The sequence below is a fragment of the Pongo abelii genome, chromosome 20 (genome assembly GCF_028885655.2).
Source record: "Pongo abelii isolate AG06213 chromosome 20, NHGRI_mPonAbe1-v2.0_pri, whole genome shotgun sequence".
Lineage (NCBI taxonomy): Eukaryota > Metazoa > Chordata > Mammalia > Primates > Hominidae > Pongo > Pongo abelii.
In genome coordinates, this window is record NC_072005.2 from 61,700,721 (window position 1) to 61,724,327 (window position 23,607).

Below are 23,607 nucleotides of genomic sequence, written 5' to 3' on the forward strand. Positions count from 1 at the left end.
CTTTCCTGGGTCGAGGAGAGAAGGGGGAGCATGGCAGGAGTGGAGCTTAGGGAGCTGGGGTTGGCTCCACCCGATAAGGCCAAGAGATAAAATTAATGATTTCATTTCCCGAAATATATGGCCTTGGAAAACCGAGGGCAGAGAGCAGTGAACAGACTGGGAAGAGAGAAAAAAACCAAGGTTGGGGATCAGGAACCTTGGCCTGAGGGTGGAGGGCCTGGGGGCCTGGGTCTGAGGGAGGAGGGGCTGGGGATCTGGACTACTGGGTCTGAGGGAGGAGGGGCTGGGGGTCTGGACTCCTGGGTCTGAGGGAGGAGGGCCTGGGGGTCTGGACCTCTGGTTTGAGGGAGGAGAGGTTGGGGGCCTGGACTCCTGGGTCTGAGGGAGGAGGAGCTGGGGGTCTGGACTCCTGGGTCTGAGGGAGGAGGAGCTGAGGGTCTGGACTACTGGGTCTGAGGGAGGAGGGGCTGGGGGTCTGGACTCCTGAGTCTGAGGGAGGAGGGGCTGGGGGCCTGGACTCCTGAGTCTGAGGGAGGAGGGGTTGGGGGTCTGGACTCCTGAGTCTGAGGGAGGAGGGGCTGGGGTCTGGACTCCTGAGTCTGAGGGAGGAGGGGCTGGGGGCCTGGACTCCTGGGCCTGAAGGAGGAGGGGCTGGGGGACTGGACTCCTGGGTCTGAGGGAGGAGGGTCTGGGGGTCTGGACCCCTGAGTCTGAGAGAGGAGGGGCTGGGGCCTGGACTCTTGGATTGAGGGAGGAGGGGCTGCTTCCTGTCCATGAGCACAGCTGTGTGTCGCCTGAAGCCAGTGTCCCCCGCAACAGACACGACATTATCTAAGAGCCCGGGTGAAGCCGGTGTCCCCCGCAGCAGACACGACAGTGTCTAAGAGCCCAGGTGAAGCCGGTGTCCCCCACAGCAGACACGACAGTATCTAAGAGCCTGGGTGAAGCCGGTGTCCCTGGCAGCAGACACAAGAGTATCTAAGAGCCCGGGTGAAGCCGGTGTCCCCCGCAGCAGACACGACAGTATCTAAGAGGCCGGGTGAAGCCGGTGTCCCCCGCAGCAGACACGACAGTATCTAAGAGCCCGGGTGAAGCCGGTGTCCCTGGCAGCAGACACGAGAGTATCTAAGAGCCCGGGTGAAGCCGGTGTCCCCCGCAGCAGACACGACAGTATCTAAGAGGCCGGGTGAAGCCGGTGTCCCTGGCAGCAGACACGAGAGTATCTAAGAGCCCGGGTGAAGCCGGTGTCCCCCGCAGCAGACACGACAGTATCTAAGAGCCCGGATGAAGCCGGTGTCCCTGGCAGCAGACACGAGAGTATCTAAGAGCCTGGGTGTAAGACTCTCCCTACAGTCTCTGCCAAGCCTGAAGCCCTCTTCCTTCTCCAGGGGATCTTCAGCACCTACTTCCTCAAGATCGAGGTGCAGGGACCCAGCTCCTTCTCCCTCAGACCCGGGATTCCCTGCCTTGGGAGCCCGCTCTGGGCGGGGAGCACTTACCAGCAGCACCAGGTTCCCCCAGACCCTGAGGCCCCCGCCAGCCCCAGCCATGCCTCCAGACACTGCCGGGGACCCAGGAGTCCCAGGCCTAGTCCTTCCACCTACTGGACTTTACACTCAAGAATGTCCCCTTTACCAGATCATTGGTGAAGCCAGACGCCAGAGCGGGAAGGGGAGGAGGAGGAAGTGGAACCCAGTTCCCAGCCCTGCCCCGCTGGCCCTCACCTTCCTCCCTCACCGCTGCCTCTAGCTCTGACACTGGAGGTGCCTCCGATCCTTTCTCCAGCCCCCAGCCCACTCCTTTGTCCCCTGAAATCTCCCTCTGCACCCCAGGTACTGGGTGCTGCGCCCCACTGCTGCACGGATGCGGGACGTGGGGCAGAAGATGAGAGCAGGGGGTGATGAGAGAAAGGCCAGCTGACTCCCTCGCCTCCCTGGTGGGTGATCACACATCAAGAGCAGCCTGGGGCTTAGACCTCACGCCCCTCGTCCCTGGAGCACACTCTTCCATTCAGGCTCTGACGCCTTTCCCCTCTCTGTCTCCCACAAGCCCCTGCAGCTCTCACAAAATGAGCCCAGCGGGCTCCCACCTCTTGGCCTTTGCCTAGACTGTCTCCCCCACCAGGTGCACCTGCCTACTTTCCCCCCAACAGTCTCCTACCTACTCCTCCATTAGTATTCAGCTTGGAAATGACCCAAGCCGGGCCTGGGGCCTTTCTAGCCCGGTCAGGACCCTGTGCACTGTCTTCCACACCCCAGACTCTCTAATTTGCATATCCATCTGTGACCCTGAGCAAATGACTTAAATCCACAGTGACTCAGATTCCTCATCTCTAAAGAATGGGCACCTTTGTAAATATGCTAAGAGAAATAGATGAGTTTCTACGTGGAAAGTCTTGGAATAATGCCTGGCCCATTTTAAACACTTGATAAATCTTAGTCATGTTTATTTTTAGTTCATCCCTAGGCCACCTGTGCTCAGAAGGGGCCTGACACCCAGGGCTTTTCAAGGTGTTTTTGTTGACTTACTATATGCACATGTGGACTGCCTTAATCTCACATATAGTGCGGAAGTTAAGAATACAAACCCCAGCTGGGCATGTTGGTGTGTGCTCAGCTACTCAGGAGGCTGAAGTGGGAGGATCACTTGAGCCCAGGAGTTTGAGACTAGCCTGGGCAATATAGCAAAACCCCATCTTTACAAAGAAAAACGAAAAGAAAGAAAAAATTACCCAGGCATGGTAGTGCACGCCTGTAGTCCCAGCTACCCGGGAGGCTGAGGTGGGAGGATCACCCAAGCCTGGGAAGTCAAGGCTGCAGTAAGCTGCGATTGTGCCACTGCGCTCCAGCCTGGGTGACAGAGTGAGCCCCTGTCTCAGAAACCAAAACAATGGCCGGGCGCGGTGGCTCACACCTGTAATCCCAGCACTTTGAGAGGCTGAGGTGGGCAGATCACCTGAGGTCAGGAGTTCGAGACCAGCCTGGCTAACATGGTGAAACCCCATCTCTACTAAAAATGCAAAAATTAGCCGGCTGTGGTGGCTGGCGCTTATAGTCTCAGCTACTCAGGAGGCCGAGGCAGGAGAATGGTGTGAACCCGGGAGGCGGAGCTTGCAGTGAGCCAAGATAGTGCCACTGCACTCCAGCCTGGGCGACAGAGCAAGACTGTTTCAAAAAAAAAAAAAAAAAAAAGGGAAACAAAACAGCTGAGCATGGTTACTCACGCCTATAATCCCAGCACTTTGGGAGGCTGAGACGAGAGGATTCCTTGAGCCCAGGAATTCAAGACCGGCCTGGGCAACATAGGGAGATCCCGTCTCTATAAAAAGGAGAAGTAAATTAGCCAGGCATGGTGGTGCACACCTGTGGTCCCAGCTACTCAGGAGGCTGAGGAGGGAGGATCAGTTGAGCTCAAGAGGTGGAGGCTGCAGTGAGCTGTGATTGCACCACTGCACTCCAGCTGGGGTGACAGAGGGAGACTCTGTCTCAAAATAAACAAATAAATAAATAAGTTCTCACACCACCGCTTTGAGAAGTCAGTTTCTCTATCTCTGAGAGCCTCAGTTTCCCCATCTGTATACAGAAGGGTTTGGTTGCGAGAAGTTTCCTTTCAGTGGGCACTGGATATAATTCGTGCCAATCACTTGCTTGGGTTTCTGTTTTAACCTTTCTCTGTTTCTCTTCTACATCTTAAAAAAAAATTTTTTTTTTTTTTATTGAGACAGGGTCTTGCTTTGTTGCCCAGGCTGGTCTCGAACTCCTAGACTCAAGTGATCCTCCTGCCTTGGCCTCCCAAAGTTCTGGGATTACAGGCATGAGCCACCACACCCAGCTGTCTCCCCTATACTTTTTGATGTCTCTCTCTCTCTCCCTCTCTCTCTCTCTCCTCCTCCTCCTCACTGTCTCTCTCTTCCCTCTATCTTTCTCTCTTCCCTCCCATTTAGATCCCCAACTTATAAACATGCTCACCCTCCCTATCTAAAAAAACATACATCACTTACATTGACTTCACACCCAACATCCTACCACACTCTACTTGCCTTCTCTTCAAAACCCAACTCCTCAGCTGGGCATGGTGGCTCATGCCTGTAATCTCAGCACTATGGGAGGCTGAGGCAGGCGGATGACCTGAGGCAGGAGGTCAGGAGTTCAAGACCAGCCTGGCCAACATGGTGGCCATCTCTACTAAAAATACAAAAATTAGCCAGGCGTGGTGGTGCATGCCTGTAATCACAGCTACTCAGGAGGCTGAGGCAGGAGAATCGCTTGAACCCGGGAGGCGGACGCTGCAGTGAGTCGAGATCGCACCACTGCACTCTAGCCTGGGTGACAGAGGGATACTCCATCTCAAAAAACAAAAAGCAACAATAAAAAATCAACCACTCCACAAAATGGCCCACATTCCCCGGCTTCCAAAGTCCTCCTGGAGCAGCTGCCTGTGTATGGGGAAGGCACACCAAAAACAAAACCCGGACCTCGGACGCGGGCCCTCCAACTCCAGTCCGGCCTTCAGATGAATGCAGCCCCAGCCAACATTTTAGCAGCAACCTCAGGAGAGACTCGGCCGTGCTCCTCTTTTCCCCTCAAGAACAGAAATTTCCACAGAGCCACTAATGAGAGTCCCGTTAGCACGACCCTCACCACCTGAGTTCTTTTCAATTCCTCTTACCAGTATGATGAGAAGCACCAAGACACCGTTGCTTGGTGTATGTAATGATACCATCTCTAGGTCTGGTGAGCAGGAACCAGAGTCACCACAGTGGGGCAGCACAGGGCCTTGGCTCGGGTTTCCCAGAAGCAGAGCCTGAGGCAGGGATTCAGATGCTCATGAACTGTTTGAGGGTTTGCTTTCAGAAGACAGAGAGTGATGAAAGCAGTACGGGGCAGAGGAAGGAGCCAAGTGAGGCTATCACTTCAGAGGGATCCCATCACAGAGGCAGGATCTGAACTTTTAACCTCTAATCTTTGTCTGTGGGCTTCTCCAGGGGTTAGAGTTTCATGACTTTCCTAGTAAAACACGTTCCTCTCAGGTCAAGAGCAAGTTTTTTTTTTTTTTTTTTTTTTTTTTAGATGAAGTCTTGCTCTCACTCTGTCACCCAGGGTGAAGTGCAGTGGCACCATCTTGTCTCACTGCAACCTCCACCTCCCGGGTTAAATGATTCTCTTGCCTCAGCCTCCCAAGTAGCTGGGATTACAGGCACCTGCCATCAAACCCAGCTACTTTCTGTTTTTTTGTTGGTTTGTTTTTTTGAGACAGAGTCTTGCTCTGTCGCCCAGGATGGAGTGCAGTGGCATGATGTCGGCTCACTGCAAGCTCCGCCTCCTAGGTTCACACCATTCTCCTGCCTCAGCCTCCCAAATAGCTGGGACTACAGGTGCCCGCCACCACGCCTGGCTATTTTTTTATATTTTTTATTAGAGACGGGGTTTCACCATGTTAGCCAGGATGGTCTCGATCTCCTGACTTCGTGATCCGCCCGCCTTGGCCTCCCAAAGTGCTGGGATTACAGGCATGAGCCACTGTGCCTGGTCAGTTTTTGTATTTTTAGTAGAGATGGGGTTTCACCATGTTGGCCAGGCTGGTCTCGAACTCCTGACTTCATGTGATCCTCCTGCCTCGGCGTCCCAAAGTACTGGGATTACAGGTGTGAGCCACTGCGCCCAGCCAAGACCAAGTCTCTTGAGAATGTGGCATCTGCAAGCAGCCAACACTGCTTAAGAATGAGTGTTCAGTGCCTGCAAGGGAGATCTGCATGAGGCACCAGCGATGTCCACCCCTAAAGCCTCGCATCTGTTACCAGTCCTGAGCCAGTTCTCAGTCTTGGAACCCCTTCCATGTAGGTGATGCTTTTCCCTCAGGGAGGACTCACTGATACTAGTCAAAGTACATACTGTAAACCTTCCTTCCAGTTTCTCCTAAAGGCCAATATCCGTGCTCGCTGGGGATTAGAGAAAGACAAAAGACTACTGGACTCTGACTCTGAATCAATCCTAATTTGTAGGCACACAAAGGTCACCATGAATCATGGTCTGACTGGTGTGCTTGGGGGTGTCAGGTAACGAACGGAGGATTCACCTAAAGACCGTCACACAGTGGGTCAAGGGGACTCTAAAGACCCTGTGTGGCTCCTTCCTCAGGCCTTGAGAGTGAAGTTGAAATCGACATACTCATAAAATGGCAGACACAATGCTTTGGCTTCCCTGATCTGTAGTGTGAAAGCTTTGATGGTGGGAAGAAGAAATGGAAGCCCCTAGAAATTCCCCCATCTATATTAGGTCAGTCTTTCATTGCTATAAAGAAATACCTGAGACTGGGTAATTTATAAAGAAAAGAGATTTAATTGGCTCACGGCTCTGCAGGTTGTACAGGAAGCACGGTGCTGGCTAATTTATAAAGAAAAGAGATTTAATTGGCTCGCAGCTCTGAAGGTTGTACAGGAAGCATGGTGCTGGCATCTGCTCAGCTTCTGGGAAGGCCTCAGGGAGCTTTTCCACTCATGGCGGAAGGTGAAGAGGGAGCAGGCACATAACATGTCGAAAGCAGGTGCAAGAGAGAGAGGACGGGAGGTGTCACACACTTTTATTATTTTATTTTATTATTATTAAATTTTTGAGATGGAGTCTCCCTCTGTCACCCAGGCTGGAGTGCAGTGACATCATCTTGGCTCACTGCAACCTCCACCTCCTGGGTTCAACTCCCAGCTAGTTTTTGTATTTTTAGTAGAGATAGGGTTTTGCCATGTTGTCCGGGCTGGTCTCAAACTCCCAACCTCAGGCGACCCACGCCCCTCGGCCTCCCAAAGTGCTGAGATTACAGGTGTGAGCCACCGCGCCCAGCCTTGCCACGTACTTTAAAATAACCAGATCTCTTGTGAGCTCACTCATCACCGTGGGGATGGTACTAAACCATTCATGAGGGGTCCACCCCCAAGATCCAAACACCTCCCACCAAGTCCCACCTCCAACACTGGGGATTCCATTTCAACATGAGATTTGGCAGGGACACAGATCCAAACCATAGTATCATCCTTCCCAAATAGTCAACCCAGGGAATCACAGAGATTAGCGCCGGCATCAAGCCTTGGAAAACACAGGGGTGGGATATGGGAGGGTGATTCCTAGAACATTATCCTTTGATTCACATGATTAATCTATGCAGGACCTTATGGATCTTGGAAGACAGAAGTAAGAAATGGTGATACTGGCCGGGTACGGTGGCTCACGGCTGTCATCCCAGCACTTTGGGAGGCCGAGGAGGGTGGATCACGAGGTCAGGAGATCGAGACCACGGTGAAACCCCGTCTCTACTAAAAATACAAAACATTAGCCGGGCGTGGTGGTGGGCGCCTGTAGTCCCAGCTACTTGGGAAGCTGAGGCAGGAGAATGGTGTGAACCCGGGAGGCGGAGCTTGCAGTGAGCAGAGATGGCGCCACTGCACTCCAGCCTGGGAGACAGCGCGAAACTCCATCTCCAACTCTGGGGGCTGTTGTGGGGTGGGGGGAGGGGGGAGGGATAGCATTGGGAGATATACCTAATGCTAGATGACGAGTTAGTGGGTGCAGCGCACCAGCATGGCACATGTATACATATGTAACTAACCTGCACATTGTGCACATGTACCCTAAAACTTAAAGTATAATAATAATAAAAACAATAAAAATAAAAATAAAAATAAAAGAAAGAAAAAAAAAATGGCGATACCTTTGGAGGTGGCTGGTCTTCTCAGGGTAAGGTCTCCTTCAGCAAATCAACACAGCCCCTGGCACCTGGTATTCAGCTAATGAACTGGAAAAGGCGTTTTGCCTATAGAAGTTAGCCTGAATGAAGAGTGTTCTTTACTTCAACAGTGATAGAAGGTCAGTGTGATTCCCTTTAGACTGTCTGGGACCTCGGTCATCTTATCAACCTATAAGACATCACACTGTTCCCCTTCACTCCTGGATAGCAATTTATCCTCACTGGAATGGACACTTATAGGTGTTTATTCATTTCTCAGTAAGATTTGTTGAATGAATGAATGAATGATGTCTTTACCTTGAGATTGGAGTTCTTTCAGATCTGCTCTCTGCCCACCTCACCAGCCTCTCCTCCTGTCTTTACTCCAGCTACACAGATGTCCGTGCATGTTTTTCTTAGCACTCCAGGCTGATTCAAACCTCAGGGCCTTTGCACACACTGTTCCCTCTGCCTGGTAAAATGTTTCTCCACCAGCCAGGGCCTAGTTCTCTTTCTACTTCTGGTTGACCCCAGATACAGTTGGCTACTCCCTTCTATGTTTGGAGCCAAACTAAACAAATCTCTTATTATAATACTCATCACATTGTCTGTGGCTTTGCCTATTTTTCCTTTCTTTTATCAGAGTGGAAGAATCTTTTTCAGGTACAGACAAGTCCATTCATCTTGGGGGACATCAGGTCAACTCCACACCGAAGGCTGATGAAACTTCAGGCAATATCCCTTAATCTGAATCTGATGACGTGTGTCACGTTATCCAGGTCCACACTCAGGGATCTGGTCTGCGTTTTCACGTAAGCTTTCTCCACTCTCACTTTCTCTGGATTCTCATCCAGGATTAGATTTTTTTTTTTTCTTTTAAATGGAATCTCATTCTGTCACCCAGGCTGGAGTGCAGTGGCACCATCTTGGCTCACTGCAACCTCTGCCTCCTGGGTTCAAGCGATTCTCCTGCCTTGGCCTCCCGAATAGCTGGGATTACAGGCATGCACCACCACGCCTGGCTAATTTTTGTATTTTTAGTAGAGATGGGGTTTTGCCATGTTGGCTAGGCTGTTCTCGAACTCCTGACCTCATGTGATCCACCCACCTCAGCCTCCCAAAGTGCTGAGATTACAGACATGAGCCACCACGCCTGGCCGCGATTAGATCGTTGATCTCATTGCAGGTGAACCAGTCCAGACCCCCACCCAGGTTTTCCAGCTTGCTCGCTCCTCACGCTGTAGCTGTGTCCTGCGTTGCTGTGTTTCCACTGAATCCAGCCCATGTTTTCGCTCTTCCTGGCCTTGCGGGGAGCCAGGATTGAAAGATCCAGGAAGTGACAGGGGCCTGACTCATCATCTTGTAAGAGAGCTGGGGTTCTCCTAGATCCATGCTCGCACTGAGGTAAGAAATGAGGAGCCAGGGCAGGGAGCCTCCTGGGGGTGGGCTGCCAACATCAGGCAGATGGGGAATGGTGATTTTCACTTGTATGGTGGAGGATGCCACACACAGACATGAATAGAAAGAGCCTGGACCATGTCCTGAGGTCAGCGACTGAGGTCCTGGGTGGGGCCAGCCAGGACCTGCCCGGGGGCTACTGCATCTGAATCAATACCTCCAGGGACCCTACGTTGACACCCATGGCCTCCCACTCTCCACCCCTCAGTCCTGCGTGCGGCACGTAGTGCTCACTGGGCGTCTCTGTAGGGGTTGAAGGCTGAGGCTGGAACAAGGGCGTGGCGGCCCCAGGCTCCAGGGCACGACGGTCCTTCCTCTTCCCCTTCTCAGCCACATCTGGGGCTCCGTCCCTTCAGCCAAGGCTCCCTGGCGCTGTCCTTGGTGCTGACGCGGTTCTGGAAGTGCGGTTCCAGGGTGGCTGGTGCGGCTCCCGATGGAAAAGCCCCACCAACCCCACAAAGCAGACTCGGGAGAGAACACGCCACACGTCTTTAGCGAATCTTACCAACCCAGGGCCAAAGCGCCCTGCACCCCAGAGCAGCACTCGTGGTGGGAACACAGGCTGATGTAATCAACAGAAACGTGACTGCGGAGGATGGGGAAGTCGGGATGTCCTTAGCGTCCCATGGAAAAAACATATTTCCTCCAGATGGGATCATCGATAACTTTTTTTGAGTCTTGAGTAAGTAACTTCGGGCCTGGCGTTGTGGCTCACGCCTGTAATCTCAGCACTTTGGGAGGCTGAGGCGGGTGGATCACTTGAAGTCAGGAATTCGAGACCAGCCTGGCCAATATGGTTCTGAAAACCTCGTCTCTACTAAAAATACAAAAATTAGCCAGGTGTGCTGGCATGCTCCTGTAATCCCAGCTACTCGGGAGGCTGAGGCAGGAGAACAGCTTGAACCTGGGAGGCGGAGGTTGCAGTGAGCCGAGATAGTGCCACTGCACTCCAGCCTGGGTGACAGAACGAGACTCCGTCTCAAAAAAAGAAAAAGAAAAAGAAAAAAAAAAAACTATGAGAAAATTCCATCCCCCAATTGTTCAGAACCCAGGAATCTGGGTGCTGTGGGGTTTTCCATAAAAACTGGTATATTTGTTTGCTAGGGCTACTACAACAAAGAGCGTAGACTAGGTGACCCAAACAGCAGAGATTTGTTTTCTCACCGTTCTGGAGGCTGGAGGTCCAAGATGAAAATGTGGGCAGGGTTGGTTCCTCCTGAGGCCTCTTTCTCCTTGGCTTGCAAATGGCTGTGTTCTCCCTTGTCCTCCAAGTGTCTGTGTCCTAACTTCCTCTTCTGATAAGGACACCAGTCAGGTTGGATTATGGCCCACCCTAGTGACTTTTTTTTTTTTTTTGAGACAGCGTCTCACTCTGTCTCCCAGGCTGGAGTGCAGTGGCACGAACACAGCTCACTGCAGCCTCCACATCCTGGGCTCAAGTGATCCTCCCACCTCAGCCTCCTGAGTAGCTGTGGCTACAGTGGCACACCACCATGCCTGGCTAATATATATATACATATTATTTAGACCGAGTCTTGCTCTGTTGCCAAGGCTGGAGTGCAGTGCTGCGATCTCGGCTCACTGCAACCTCTGCCTCCCAGGTTCAAGCAATTCTCCTGCCTCAGCCTCCTGAGTAGCTGGGATTACAGGTGCCCGCTACCACGCCCAGCTAATTTTTTTGTATTTTTAGTTGAGATGGGGTTTCACCATGTTGGCCAGGCTGGTCTTGAACTCCTGACCTCAGGTGATCCACCCGCCTCGGCCTCTTAAAGTGCTGGGATTACAGGCGTGAGCCACCACGCCCGGCCTAATTTTTTTATTTTTAAGTAGAGACAGGGTTTCACCATGTTGGCCAGGCTGGTCTTGAACTCCTGACCTCAAGCGATCCACCTGCCTCTGCCTCCCAAAGTGCTGGGATTACAGCCGTGAGCCACCATGCCCAGCTTGGCTAATTAAAAAAAAAAAAACTGGGGGAGATGGAGTTCTCACCGTGCTGCCCAGGAAGATTTCAAACTCCTGGGCTCAAGCAATCCATCTGCCTCAGCATCTCAAAGTGACCTCATTTTAACTTAATCACTTCTTCAAAGACCCTGTCTCCAAATACAATCACATTCTGAGGTACTGGAGGTTAGGACACCAACTTACAAATTTTTGAAGGAGGATGAAATTCAGTTCATAATAGCAGGGATGAGCTTTATGCCCCCTGAAAAAGACATACTTCCCCAGGTGGATTCATCTGTTGGTGTTTTTTGTTTTGTTTTAGACAAAGTCCTACTCTGTCACCCAGGCTGCAGTGCAGTAGTACGATCTTGGCTCACTGCAACCTCCACTTCCTGGATTCAAGTGATTATCCTGTCTCACCCTCCCGAGTAGCTGGGATTACCAGCGCCCACCACCATGCCCAGCTAATTTTTGTATTTTCAGTAGAGATGGGGTTTCGCCATATAGGCCAGGCTGGTCTGGAACTCCTGACCTCAAGTGATCCACCTGTCTTGGCCTCCCAAAGTGCTTTCTTTTCTTTTTTTTCTTTTTTTTTTTTCTTTTTTTTTTGAGACAGAGTCTCGCACTCCAGGCTGGAGTGCAGTGGCGTGATCTCGGCTCACTGCAAGCTCTGCCTCCCGGGTTCACACCATTCTCTTGTCTCAGCCTCCCGAGTAGCTGCCACCATGCCCAGCTAATTTTTTGTATTTTTAGTAGAGATGGGGTTTCACCATGTTAGCCAGGATGGTCTTGATCTCCTGACCTTGTTATCCGCCCACCTCAGCCGCCTAAAGTGCTGGGATTACAGGCATGAGCCCGGCCCCAAAGTGCTTTCAAAGTATTGATTCAAAACTATGGCACAATCCCAACCCCACCCCCACTGCTCAGAACCCAGGGAGCACTGGGTTTGGTAGATTCCTTTTTCCACACCCAGAATAAATTTTCTCAGCTCCATTCCCCAAATGATGCTGACTTGAGGCAGGAGAAGAATGCTTTGGTAGCTCAGGGGAAAGGACTGTGGAGTTCCTGTCTTTCCCTCTTCCAAGATCCAAGGGTGCTAGCGACCTTTCTGTGTTCATGGTCAGAAGCAAGGAGGTAGAAAGACCAGGAACCACAGCTCTTTGTCATCTCACAGGCAGGAAGCATCCAACAGAGGCCAGCTCTGGGGGGCATGCTGGGCCCCATCATTTTTGCCTGTGTCCTGGAATAAGGAAGTGTAGGATAGTGAGGAAGGCAGACCGTGGGGCTCCTCCCTACCATGCTCATCAGGGCATCCAGGTGAGGGATGAAGCTGTCCTAAAGTCTTTCCCGAACTCTCACACACATGTCCCCACCTCTCCCCTCCTTGATCATGTCTCCATTTCACGTATTTACTGATCATCTTCTGCTTTGTTAAAGTCTAAGCTGAGGGGTGAAACCACAGCAGAAAGCAAGGAAGGCTCGACCCCAGATCACAGAGGGAGAGGTGGACAGACAGCATGGTTCTGCCCATTTGCAGCCACTTCTGGGCCTCTAGGCTCTGGCAGCTCCTGGGATTGCTGTCCTCGGTGCTGAATACACATTTGTTGGGGGCGCACCTGACAAGTTTGTCATTTTCAGGGAAAACCCAGTCTCTCTTGGCGCTGAGGAGAAAACACGGCGCAGCCCTTCTCAGTCCTCTAGCAACCCTGGACTCTGCAGGAGAAAAGAGAGATTCCCTACATTTGTTTCTATGAGAGAAGGGAAGGCTGGAGCAGGGGAGTGGAGGAAATCTCTGCAGTCCTCTTGGAAAGCAAACCCTTCTACACCTGTGATCCCACGCGATTTAGCTGAGCCCTGAATTAAAACTAGGCCATGATGGCACTTGGTGACACAAACATCTGACAAAAGAGCTGTACCCTTTATATTTTCAAAGACTTCCTACAAATTAAGGAAGGCAGAAGACCCATTTAATGGGCAATGGACTTGAAGAGACACTTTACCAAGAACATCCAAATGGCCACACACACACATACACACACAAACAGGAATGTGTTCAACTTCATTAGTCATTATGGAAATTAAACCACAAGGAAGCACCAGAACACTGCAGCAGAAGAACTAAAATGGAAAAGACGAACAACCATTTGCAAGAATATGGGGCAAATGAAGCTTCCTCACATTGCTGGCAGGATGGTAAACTGGTAAGCTGCTTTGAGAAATGGTTTGTCAGTAACTACAAAAGCCAAAGGTACGTATATCATCACTCAGCGATTCCACTGCTAGGCAGACACCTGAGGGAAAGAACTTCCTGTGTGCTCCAAGACATGGACAGAAATGTTCATGGTAGCTTTATTCATAGTAGCCCAAAACTAGAAACATAAAATGTCCATGAAGAGAGGGATGAAAACAAATTGTAATACATTCATACGATAAATACTACACAGCAATAAAAATAAAAACACACAGCATGGATCCATATTTCATCCACAATGTTGGGTGAAGAAAGCCAGAATCAAATAACTACATACTGTATAATTCCACTTAGAGAAGGTTCAAGGACAGACTACACTAATTTACGATGATAAAGATCAGGAGACTGGTCACTCTTGGGGAAGGGAGGTACAAACTGGAGGGGAGACAGGAGAACCTGCTAAGATGCAGAAAATTTATTTTATTTTTGAGATGGGGTTTTGCTCTTGTTGCCCAGGCTGGAGTGCAATGGTGCAGTCTCGGCTCACCACAACCTCCGGCTCCTGGGTTCAAGTGATTCTACAGGCATGCACCACCACACCTGGCTAGTTTTGTATTTTCAGTAGAGATGGGGTTTCTCCAAGTTGTTGGTCAGGCTGGTCTCAAACTCCCAACCTCAGGTGATCCGCCTGCCTCGGCCTCCCAAAGTGATGGGATTACAGGCGTGAGCCACCACACCAGGCTATTTATTTATTTTGAGACAGAGTCTCACTCTGTCACCCAGGCTAGAGTGCAATGGCACGATATAGGCTCACTGCAACCTCCACTTCCCGAATTCAAGCGATTCTCCTGCCTCAGGCTCCCGAGTAGCTGGGATTACAGTCATGTGTCACCATGCCTGATTTTTGTATTTTTAGTAGAGACAGGGTTTCACCATGTTGTCCAGGCTGGTCTTGAACTCCTGACCTCATGATCTGCCTGCCTTGGCCTCCCAAAGTGCTGGGATTACAGGCGTGAGCCACCGTGACCGACTATTTATTTTTTGAGACGGAATTTTGCTCTTGTTGCCCAGGCTGGAGCGCAGTGGCGCAATCTTGGCTCACTGCAACCTCTGCCTCCCGGGTTCAAGCAATTCTCCTGCCTCAGCCTCCTGAGTAGCTGGGGTTACAGGCATGCAACACCACGCCCAGCTAATTTTCTTGTATTTTTAGTAGAGACAGGGTTTCATCATGTTGGCCAGGCTGGTCTCGACCTCCTGACCTCAGGTGATCCACCCGCCTCGGCCTCCCAAAGTGCAGGGATTTCAGGCATGAGCCACCGCGCCTTTCAGACCACCCAATGAAGGTTTATGAAGACCCAGATTCCAGGGCTTCCACCACAACCCTGTCTCTGCCACACTTCTGGTCCCACTGGGGGCTGTGGTCCCTGCCCACTGGACCCAGTAGGTGTAGGTGTGGGGGTCTGGGCCTGGGGGGGATATACACCTTAGTGTGACAGAACTCAGGGTCTGAGCCTGTATCCTCAGATCCATGACCTGGCCGGGCAAGGAAAGGAAGGGAAGGGGGTCAAGGTTCCTGCAGGAAGGTTATCTGAGTGGCCTTAAACAGAGCCGGTTGTCTCTTACTTGTAGTTCTCAACAGTAACGGTAGAATGTGCTGGGAATGCAATATCCCGAGATATGGAGGGACTGGCCAGGCAGCCTGGGCTCCATTCCTGCTTGCCCTAGAAAAAGGATGCCCTTCAATGCTTGAGCCCGGTGACTCAGGTTTCCCCCAGAGTAGAAAACCCAGGGCTGGGTACTTTTGGGGGTCCCTCAGCTGCCATACAAGTAAGGCACACACAGTTGTGACCCTATCCTCCCTAGACCACTTTCCTAAGCCTTGGGGGACCAGCTCACAACGGACCCTGGGCTTCTGCTGTCCCTTGCTGCCCATCTGTGAGAAACAAGCCCACTTCATGTAACTTTTTGCGTGTGGCGTTCTGTCTCATCAGACTCTGGCGAGTTGGTAACCAGTGCACAGTGAACCTGCTTCACAGACCACACCCCATAGGCCCTGGGCCTCCAGAGCAAAGGGAAGCATCCCCTTCTTCCCACAGCCCTGCTTGCTCTGGAGGGATGCACCCTATCAGTGGGGCCGATGTCAGAGGCCTCCTACTCCCCAAGCCCAGAGTGCTCTCACCCCTCGCCCGTGGCCTCTGTGAGCATCTGACTGGGGCTACTGACCTCATGCTTCTGGGCCCACATGCTGAGGTACTGCTCCCTGCAGCCAGGCCCTCCGCAGGCACCCTGATGTCTGAGGAGTCACTGGCCCAGTGGAGCCAGCAGGGGCAGGTCTTGGGGTCTGGGCCTGCGGGACCCTCAGGGTGAGGGACTAGTTTGGGCCTGCGGGGCCCTCAGGGTGAGGAACTAGTTTGGGCATGGGGAAAGAAGAGAGTCATTTGATAAAGTTTGTTTGTGGCTCTAATCACGAGAATCAAGTGCACAGCCTGGCACTTTTTACAAATGTGCACACACACATGCACACACACACACACGTGCACACACACACGTTGCTAGGCAGTGCAAAGGTGGCCCCTCTTACCTGCAGACGTGCTCAGGACGTCCCTGGGGCCACCTATTCCTTTCTTCTTGGCCCACACAGAGAAGGTGTAGAGGGTCCCAGGCTGAAGCCCTCCACCACTAGCCAGCAGTGTGACGTGCTTGTGTTCCCGCTGGCCATGCCCCTGGACCCAGTAGATGGAAGTCTGCCAGTCTGGGCCCTTGGGGCTGCCCAGCTCAGGGTGATGGAGCTGGAGGTCCGAGCCTCCACACTCATGATTCTGTCTGCTTTGGGGGCTGAGACATGGGGGAGAAGGCTCTGCGGTGAACAGTAGATGGAATCCCACCACCCTTCCTAGACGTGCAGGATGGAGGCTGATGGGGTCACTAACCTGCTGCTGTGGCCTCTGTCGTGGTCCAGAGGGCCTGGGGAGGGACGAGATGGGGAATCAGACCCACGGTGGTCTGACCTGCAGGATCAGGACGAAGGCTGCTGAGTCCCACCCCGCCTCATCCCCACCAGCCACCCCGGCTTGCGAAGGAAGACGGAGCCGGCGTTTTGCCCCTTGCCCCAGGTCTGGGTCCTGGCAGGGCTGGAAGGAGCCTGAGGGGGATGAGCGCAGCACCTCCGAGAGTTCCGCTTTAGAGAAACACCAATCAGATCATGAGAAAGCAGACCTCTGAAAAGTCAGACGAAAGGTCGAAAGGTTGTCGGGGGGCCAGAATCAGAGAGGAGGGACAGGACGCTGGGGCTGCTAGATGCCGACAGGAGAGCAGCATCCCATCGCTCTGGACAGCTGACCCCACAGAGCCCAGGGACCAAAAGCCAGAATGACCCCCAAACACCAGGGATTATTGGCCCAGCCCCTCCTCCCTCAGACCCAGGACCCCAGCTCCTCCTCCCTCAGACTCAGGACTTTAGGCCCCCAGCCCCTCCTTCCTCAGACCCAGGTCCCCAGCCCCTCCTCCCTCAGACCCAGGAGTCCAGGCCCGCAGCTCCTCCTTCCTCAGACCCAGGTGTCCGGGGCTCCAGCCCCTCCTCCCTCAGACCCAGGAGTCCAGGCCCCCAGCCCCTCTTCCCTCAGAACCAAGAGTCAAGGCCCAGCTCCTTCTCCCTCAGACCCAGGAGTCCAGGCCCCCAGCCCCTCTTCCCTCAGAACCAAGAGTCAAGGCCCAGCTCCTCCTCCCTCAGACCCAGGAGTCTAGGCCCCCAGCTCCTCCTCCCTCAGACTCAGGAATCCAGGTTCAGCCCCTCCTCCCTCAGACCCAGGAGTCCAGGCCCCCAGCCCCTCCTTCCTCAGACCCAGGAGTCCAGGGCCCCAGCCCCTCCTCCCTCAGACCCAGGAGTCCAGGGCCCCAGCCCCTCCTCCCTCAGACCCAGGAGTCCAGGTTCCAGCCTCTCCTCCCTCACCTCCAGGAACCCCTCATGTCTGCAGGCCCCACGTGCTCCTGGAATCTGCACACCCAGACCCCCGTCCCTCCTGCTGCACTTCACTGCTCAATTTCCTCTTTCCCCACCTTTCATCAGGTCTCAGTGGAGAGGGTAGGAGATGAGGAGGAAGTGGAAGTTTCAAACCTGAGTCCAATCCTTCAGATCCTCCTCATGCCTGACCCTTCCTCAAGGAAATCCCTCCGCTTCCACTTCTCCTCACTCCAACTGTGGATTCCTGTCCTCAATTTCCTTCCTGGTCCCCATCCTCCAGGCTCCCCACCTTCCCTTCCCACCTCTGTACTCTCACATCTGAGTCCCTAAATGCAGGTCATGGATACAGAGGTTGCCTCTCTGCTGTAAGAGTCTCTAAATGCTGACCATGGATGGAGAAGTCGCCTCTCTGCTATGAGTCACTGAAAGCACATCATGGATGCAGAAGTCAAATAGGGTCTTGGAAAGCAGCTTGGACCCTGTCAAGTCTTCAGATGCAGAATCTGTGGACCAGAGAGGGATAGCAGCTTGCCAAGGTCACACAGCCTTGACAAGGAGCACAGCTGGGTTCCTCCTTCCCATTTGATTCCTACCCCCTTGCTACCCTCCCTCCTCCAAGACCCCTCATCCTCAAGCCTCCCACCCTTCTCCTGATACTGCATGCGACTGCAGCAGGTTGTGTCCCCTAGAAAGATATGTCCAAGTCCTAACCCCAGGTACCTCTGCAGGTGACACTACTTAGAAACAGGGGCTTTGCAGACATACTTAAGGATCTTGAGATGGAATCACCCTGGGTTTAGGGTGGGCCCTAAATCCAACAACCTGTGTCCCTAGAAGGATGCAGACACAGAGGGAGGCTGCCAGGTGAAGACAGCCACATGAAGACAGAGAGACACAGCCACAGGCCAAGGGAAGCCAGGGATTCCTGGGAGCCTCCAGAAGCCGAGAGGGCAAGGACGGATTCTTCCCTAGAGCCTCAAGAGGGACCATGGGCCGGAAAACACTCTGATTTTGGACTTTGGGTCTCCAGAACTGCAGGAGAGTCCATTCATCTTGTTTCAAAGCATCTGGCTTGGGGTAACTTGTGACGGCAGCCCCAGGAAACTAACAGAGACCAAACAGTCCTCTTGGCTCAGTTCTGCACAATCCTCACTTTATCCCCCCGAATCCCCCGCACCAGAGGGCCATGGAGGGTCCCACTGGGCACCAGGCCTGGTCCATGGGGAGCGACAAAGAACCTTCTGCTGTCATTAACCGCGATGGTTTATCACAATGATGACCCTCCCCGAGGCCTCTCCTACGGTAACAACATCATCTACGGTTCCACACCCACAAGGAAAACGGATTCAGAGCAACAGCAGGGGGTGGGCAGGCTGTGGGGCCGACAGCGAACACGGAGGCAGGCTGGTGGCTGGGAGGGCCGCATGTGGGCCTGGCTGATGAGCCAGGGATCTGGAGTCAGAACCCAGGGAAGGCAGCTGGAACCCAGCAGTGGACTTAGAATTCCGCAAATCGTCCTCAAATGTCTTCAGCCAGAAGCGACGGCGGCAGCGGCGCCTGCAGACAGGCATCAGGAAGCTTCGCTGCTGAGGGTATTTCTCAGGCTGGGCTGGTCTGGGAGGCCCAGGTACTTGCAGAAGAGGCCTGAACACCGGCCCTTCAAGCTCCCTAGTCAGTCAGTCTTGGGCACAGGGCTCCTGAGGGCTGACAGTGTGATGAGGAGCTGGGCAGCACAGTAGGTGGCCATGATCACCAGGTGGGCATGGGGCAGGGGCTGGGCGAAGGTGTCCCAGGCCAGCATGCCATCAGACAGTGTGAAGAGCAGCACGCCCCAGCCGGCACTCCCGCCCCGGGCCAGGCCGCGCCACAGCACGGCCATCAGTATCAGCCCGTAGGCTGCCACCGGCAGGACCATATCCGGCTCAAGGTGCTGGAGCACAAGGCTGAGGTAGGGGCCAGAGGCCAGGATGATGAGCAGCAGCAGGCCAGGCTGCAGGGGAGAGAAGCCGAAGGCCCAGACGTAGAGGAGGTGGGCGGTGGCAAAGGCGGCCATGCCTGGCGGGAGAGGAGGTGGGGTACCAGTGAGGAAGGCCCATCCTGGGAATGGCCCCGAAGTTACCCCTCAGGGCCTAAGAGAAGGACCATCCCAAAGCACCAGGCCCTACCCTGGCCAAGCATCCTCGCGGGGCTCCCCACATGCAGTGTCCATCCTTGCTCTGCTCAGAACCGCCAGGAGGCCCCACCTTCCCTAAGCCTCCTCGCAGGTCCCCCCACATGCAGTGTCCATCCTTGCTCTGCTCAGAACCGCCAGGAGGCCCCACCTTCCCTTGGCCTCCAAAGCCCCATGCCCTCCGGCTCACCAGCCACTCTGCTCCAGCCACCCGGCCTGCTTGGCCACAGCACCTGGCACGTCCCTGCCCCGGAGCCTTTACACTCACCCTTCCCCCACACAGGCATACAGTACCTTCAGCTCTGCCCAAATGTGACTTCCTCAGTGAGGCCTTCCTCAGCAACCCTGCTTCAAACTGCAGTACCTCCAGCGGGTCCTCACCGCTCTCCGCGCCACCCCCAGCTACTGCCATAACACCGCCTGCCCCCACCCCTCGCTGGAGCGTGAGACGCCTCAGTCACGGCTGCGCCCCCCACCCCTCGCTGGAGCGTGAGCTGCCTCAGTCACGGCTGCGCCCCGCACCGTGCCTTTCATCACTGGAGCTCTCTCACAGGAGCCCTCTGCACCCAGGCTCCCATCCAAGTGCTGGGGCCTCCCACACACGGGCATCTGGAAAGCGTCACAGCAGCTTCCGCTCACCAGGGAGGAAGGCTTCAGGCCAGATGAGGCAGGCGTCCCCCACAGCTGAGCACACAAGGGCTCCCTGGAGGAGCCGGGTGTAGCCCCCGCTTGGGGACATGATCCACAGGAACCCGGCCAGGCAGAGGACGGGCAGGCACTTGATCAGGGCAGCGAACCAGGACAGCTGGTCCTCGGGAATCCAGAGGCAGAAGTACACGCAGCAGGAGAGGATGAAGGGGCTCAGCCACCTGCAGACATCTGGGCGCTTTGGGGAGTGGGGAGCTGCTGAGCCGAAACCCCGCCCAGCCCCCATTCTTGGGACTCAGATCTCATGGCTCCTGTCCCACCCCCACCTGGGACCCCAGCTGTACAGGCTGGACCCATTCAGGGACCAGGCTGCCAGAACCCAGCTTCCCAGGGCCCCAACCAACTCAAGGACAGCAGCTCCCAGACCCACCGGCTGCTGGGGTTCCAGGGCCCTGTCCCCCAGCCCCAGGCACAGCTCGAAAGGCTCTCACCTGGGCTGAGCAGTGAATCTTCAGGGTCTGCCCCGCTTTGCTAGCGTCCATGCTGGCCTGATACCCCCAGAGCGACCTAATCTGGGAGCGAGTGGCTTCAGGGGGTGGAGGGGAGGGCTCATGGTTACACGTTAACCCAAGGAGCGTCCTGTGGACTCTGTGACTGATAACAGGGCCCGGGGAGATGTTGTCCTCACCCTGGGGATAGCCTTGCCTGGCACCCGCTGATAAAGCACTGCTGGCATTGGGGGTCCCTCTGCCCTAGCCTGCTGGGACATGGCTTCCTCCTGTCTGCCTGGAGGGGTGAGGCCCACAAACGCCCATCCCCTTGTCCTGGGCCCCGATAATCAGAAGAGATGGGGTGCAGAATTCCAATAGCCACCCCATCATGGGAAGCGGGGGAGGGGCTGGCTGGCAGGAGTGCCCCTGGAGGGATGGGAAGGCGAGTCCATCCTTCACTTGCTGCCCTAGCCGTCTCCCTCCCTGCTCCATGAAACCTTCCCTCCTTCTGCTCAACCCCACCAAGCCCTCAGGGGCTCCACCACGAACACTGCTTCAATGGGTGACCAGGAGGTACCACCATGAATGTGGGGAATAAGCACCCTCTCCTGTTAGCTGAGCGAGCCCCAGGTGACCTCCAAGCCAACTGCCACCCCAGTGAGGACGCTGTCCTCATGGCCCGGTCACACGCTCCGGTTTCCCAGCGCCGCTCCCCTGTGCCACTCGCTGCACACCCGGCCTACGCTTCTACCTTCTACCTGAAAGACTCAGACCTACTGGCTGCCGTGCCCAGCCTCAATGCTGGGCTTGGTTACTGGGGATAAGCGGGGGCAGGAGCAGGGATTGGAGCCTGTCAGTGGCTTCTATCCTCTGCCCACGGCCCTGCCCACAGGTGGGGTAGACCTGGCAGGAGCCCTCACAGCCAGCATCTGGCCCAGCCTGGGGCCTCTGCAGCCACAGAGCTCCCTCTGGCAGGACACAGTGTGGGAGCAGACTGGGTCAGTAGCACCCCCAGCCTCTGGGGTGCAGGGATAATACAGGCTCCCCACCCCGCATCCCAGAACGTAAGGTCTGACCAGCAGAATCGTAAACTGTCTTCCTTTATTTATATTTGCAATATGAAATAGAAGCTCGGCACGAACGCACGCACACTCACACCAGCCTGGGAGGAGGGAGCTGGGGACAAGGCCACTTGGCAACAGGGCTGGGACCTCAGACCCTCAAGGCCCCTGGGGGTGTTGCCGGGGAGGCCCCTGCTCCCCAGAGCCGGACTGGCCTGGTTGAAAGTGCAGGGTCTGGGCAAAGGCACGGCCCCCACTCGGGACCCTCTGGCACCCCCACCCACGCTGGGCCGTCCCCCATGGTGGACCTGAGCTAAAAGGCCGGGTGTGGGCGTGGCCGTCTGCGCTGGAGCGTGGGACAGCTGGGCACGAGGGTGGCAACCTTGGGAACCCTAACACCAGCCCCCGCTGGGACGGAACGGGGAGGGCTGTGCTTTGGAGCCGCCAGCCCAGCTCGGCGTCCTCACTCTCTCTCGCTCTCCTCCCTCTCTCTATATAATATATAATATACGTTTCTCTCTCTCCATTCTCTCTATTTGACTCTCTTTATCTTTATTCTAGGAGGCAACGCTCCAAAACTTCTCTTCTCAGTGCAAATGGGGGTGGGTTGGGCCTGTCTCCCTGGCACCAGCCTCCTGGGGGCCCAGAGGAGAGAATGTGGGGGTGTCAGGGTGATGACGGCAATGGGGGCCATCGTGGGACCCGCCCTGCCCCCACCCTGGGAGATCCACGGGAGGACGGAAGATCTGGCCACCGCTGCCGCACCAGGCAGCTATCTGGAAACAGAGGGAGACGTCGTGTGAGGGTCTAGCAGGCCTAGCCCCACCTCCGCAGCCCCAGGCTGCAGCCATACTCACTGGGAGCCTGGGGATGCAGGCCCTTCCGGGGCAGAGCCATTGGGTATTGGAGGAGGCGTGAGGGCCTGGGCACTGTCAGGGGAGAGAGGGGATGTGCAGAGGTCACTTCCTGCCCCACCAGCCCCACCCCCCCTGCCCTGCTGCCCTGGTGCTCACCTCTGGCTTTGGGGAAGCCCCAAGGGCTCTGGGCTCTTCTCCCCTTCTGTGGTCTGGGGGGGCTGGTGGGCCCCGGAGGCTGGGACAGAGGTAGAGGGGTCTCTGGTTGCACTGCGGGTGAGAGGCAGGTGCGGCTGTCAGCGTGGCCCCCACCATCACCTGCTGACACCCTCACATCCCACCCGACTGAAGTCGGCTCACTGGGTGTGTGTCTGCCACCTGCCCCACAGGGAGGGGCCTCCCGAGGACGCAGCTGGCTCAGCGTGGAGGGACAGCACAGCCCTGGACAGGAAGACAAGCACCCCTCTTCCCGCCTCCTGTCCCTGTGGAGGAGGTACTCGAGGCCGGCTGAGACAGCCCCAAGGAGTCTTCTGCATGCTCTCACCCTCCCAATCCTTCACACCCTCCAACGAGCCTTTCCCAACCCTGGGGTTCAAGGGCCCCAAGCATCCCAGGCTACTAAAAGAACCAGCCTACAGAGTGCAAGGGGCTGGGGCACAACATGAGGCTGGGCCTGGGGGTCCTGCAAAGGAGACCTGGAGCAGCTCAGGGACAAGATGAACCCAGAGCCCATCTCACCGAAGAGGAGAAAAGACTTCTGATACCAGGCACCTCGCCTCAGCAAGCCCCACCTCGCTGCTCACCTGTCCGAGGAGTTGGGGGCAGAACGGATCCCGTGGAAGGTGGCCTGAAGGTCCCCGATGCTAACCAAGGCCTGGCAGGGGGCTGTGGGGAATAAGAGATCTCAGCTGCAGCCTTCCAGCAAGCTCAGAGCTGGCCAGGCTGCTCTCTCTGCCCAGGGCCACGGGTGGGCAGGGCAAAGAGGGCCTCACCTGAGGGATCCGTGACTTTGCTGCCTTCTGTGGCTTCCTGAGGTGCTGAGGCGGGTGTGGGGTCCTGAGACCTGGTAGGCGAGAGAGGCAGCCCAAGAGGGCAGCTAGGGTTAGCACTCGAGCC

The 23,607-nt window shown here is 55.1% G+C and overlaps 2 protein-coding genes and 1 long non-coding RNA gene across 18 annotated transcripts in view; 1 reads left to right on the forward strand and 2 right to left on the reverse strand.

Annotated features, from left to right (window-relative positions):
- Nucleotides 1–6,323: 6,323 nt before the first annotated feature.
- On the forward strand, nucleotides 6,324–13,578 carry LOC112130076 (uncharacterized). Its single transcript, XR_008516289.2, has 4 exons — nucleotides 6,324–8,528; nucleotides 8,903–9,120; nucleotides 9,505–9,856; nucleotides 12,754–13,578. It is a non-coding gene; the product is annotated as an uncharacterized LOC112130076 (long non-coding RNA).
- TMEM86B (transmembrane protein 86B) lies at nucleotides 12,089–21,548 on the reverse strand. Of its 16 annotated transcripts, none has more exons than XM_063719737.1 (6): nucleotides 20,577–21,548; nucleotides 20,077–20,323; nucleotides 17,655–17,770; nucleotides 16,237–16,270; nucleotides 15,888–16,141; nucleotides 12,089–15,027 (listed from the first exon to the last, which is right to left on the reverse strand). In XM_063719737.1, exons 1-5 carry the CDS (start codon nucleotides 20,625–20,627, stop codon nucleotides 15,921–15,923), a joined length of 669 nt encoding a protein of 222 aa, XP_063575807.1. In that variant the 5' UTR covers nucleotides 20,628–21,548; the 3' UTR covers nucleotides 12,089–15,027; nucleotides 15,888–15,920. The 16 variants fall into 16 exon arrangements, with proteins under 16 accessions (XP_063575807.1, XP_063575806.1, XP_063575805.1 ...); XM_063719736.1 differs by having other exon boundaries at nucleotides 12,089–15,712; XM_063719735.1 differs by having other exon boundaries at nucleotides 16,237–16,314; nucleotides 17,655–19,322.
- Nucleotides 21,549–21,660: 112 nt separating this feature from the next.
- The window catches only part of PPP6R1 (protein phosphatase 6 regulatory subunit 1), a 29,031-nt gene continuing 27,084 nt past the window's right edge, over nucleotides 21,661–23,607 (reverse strand). The window contains exons 20-24 of the mRNA XM_024236719.3: nucleotides 23,484–23,554; nucleotides 23,295–23,376; nucleotides 22,651–22,761; nucleotides 22,495–22,566; nucleotides 21,661–22,413 (exon numbers count right to left, since the gene is read on the reverse strand). Of these exons, the coding sequence (XP_024092487.2) occupies nucleotides 22,410–22,413; nucleotides 22,495–22,566; nucleotides 22,651–22,761; nucleotides 23,295–23,376; nucleotides 23,484–23,554 (340 nt within the window). The 3' untranslated portion in view covers nucleotides 21,661–22,409. The remainder of the gene's footprint in view (nucleotides 22,414–22,494; nucleotides 22,567–22,650; nucleotides 22,762–23,294; nucleotides 23,377–23,483; nucleotides 23,555–23,607) is intronic.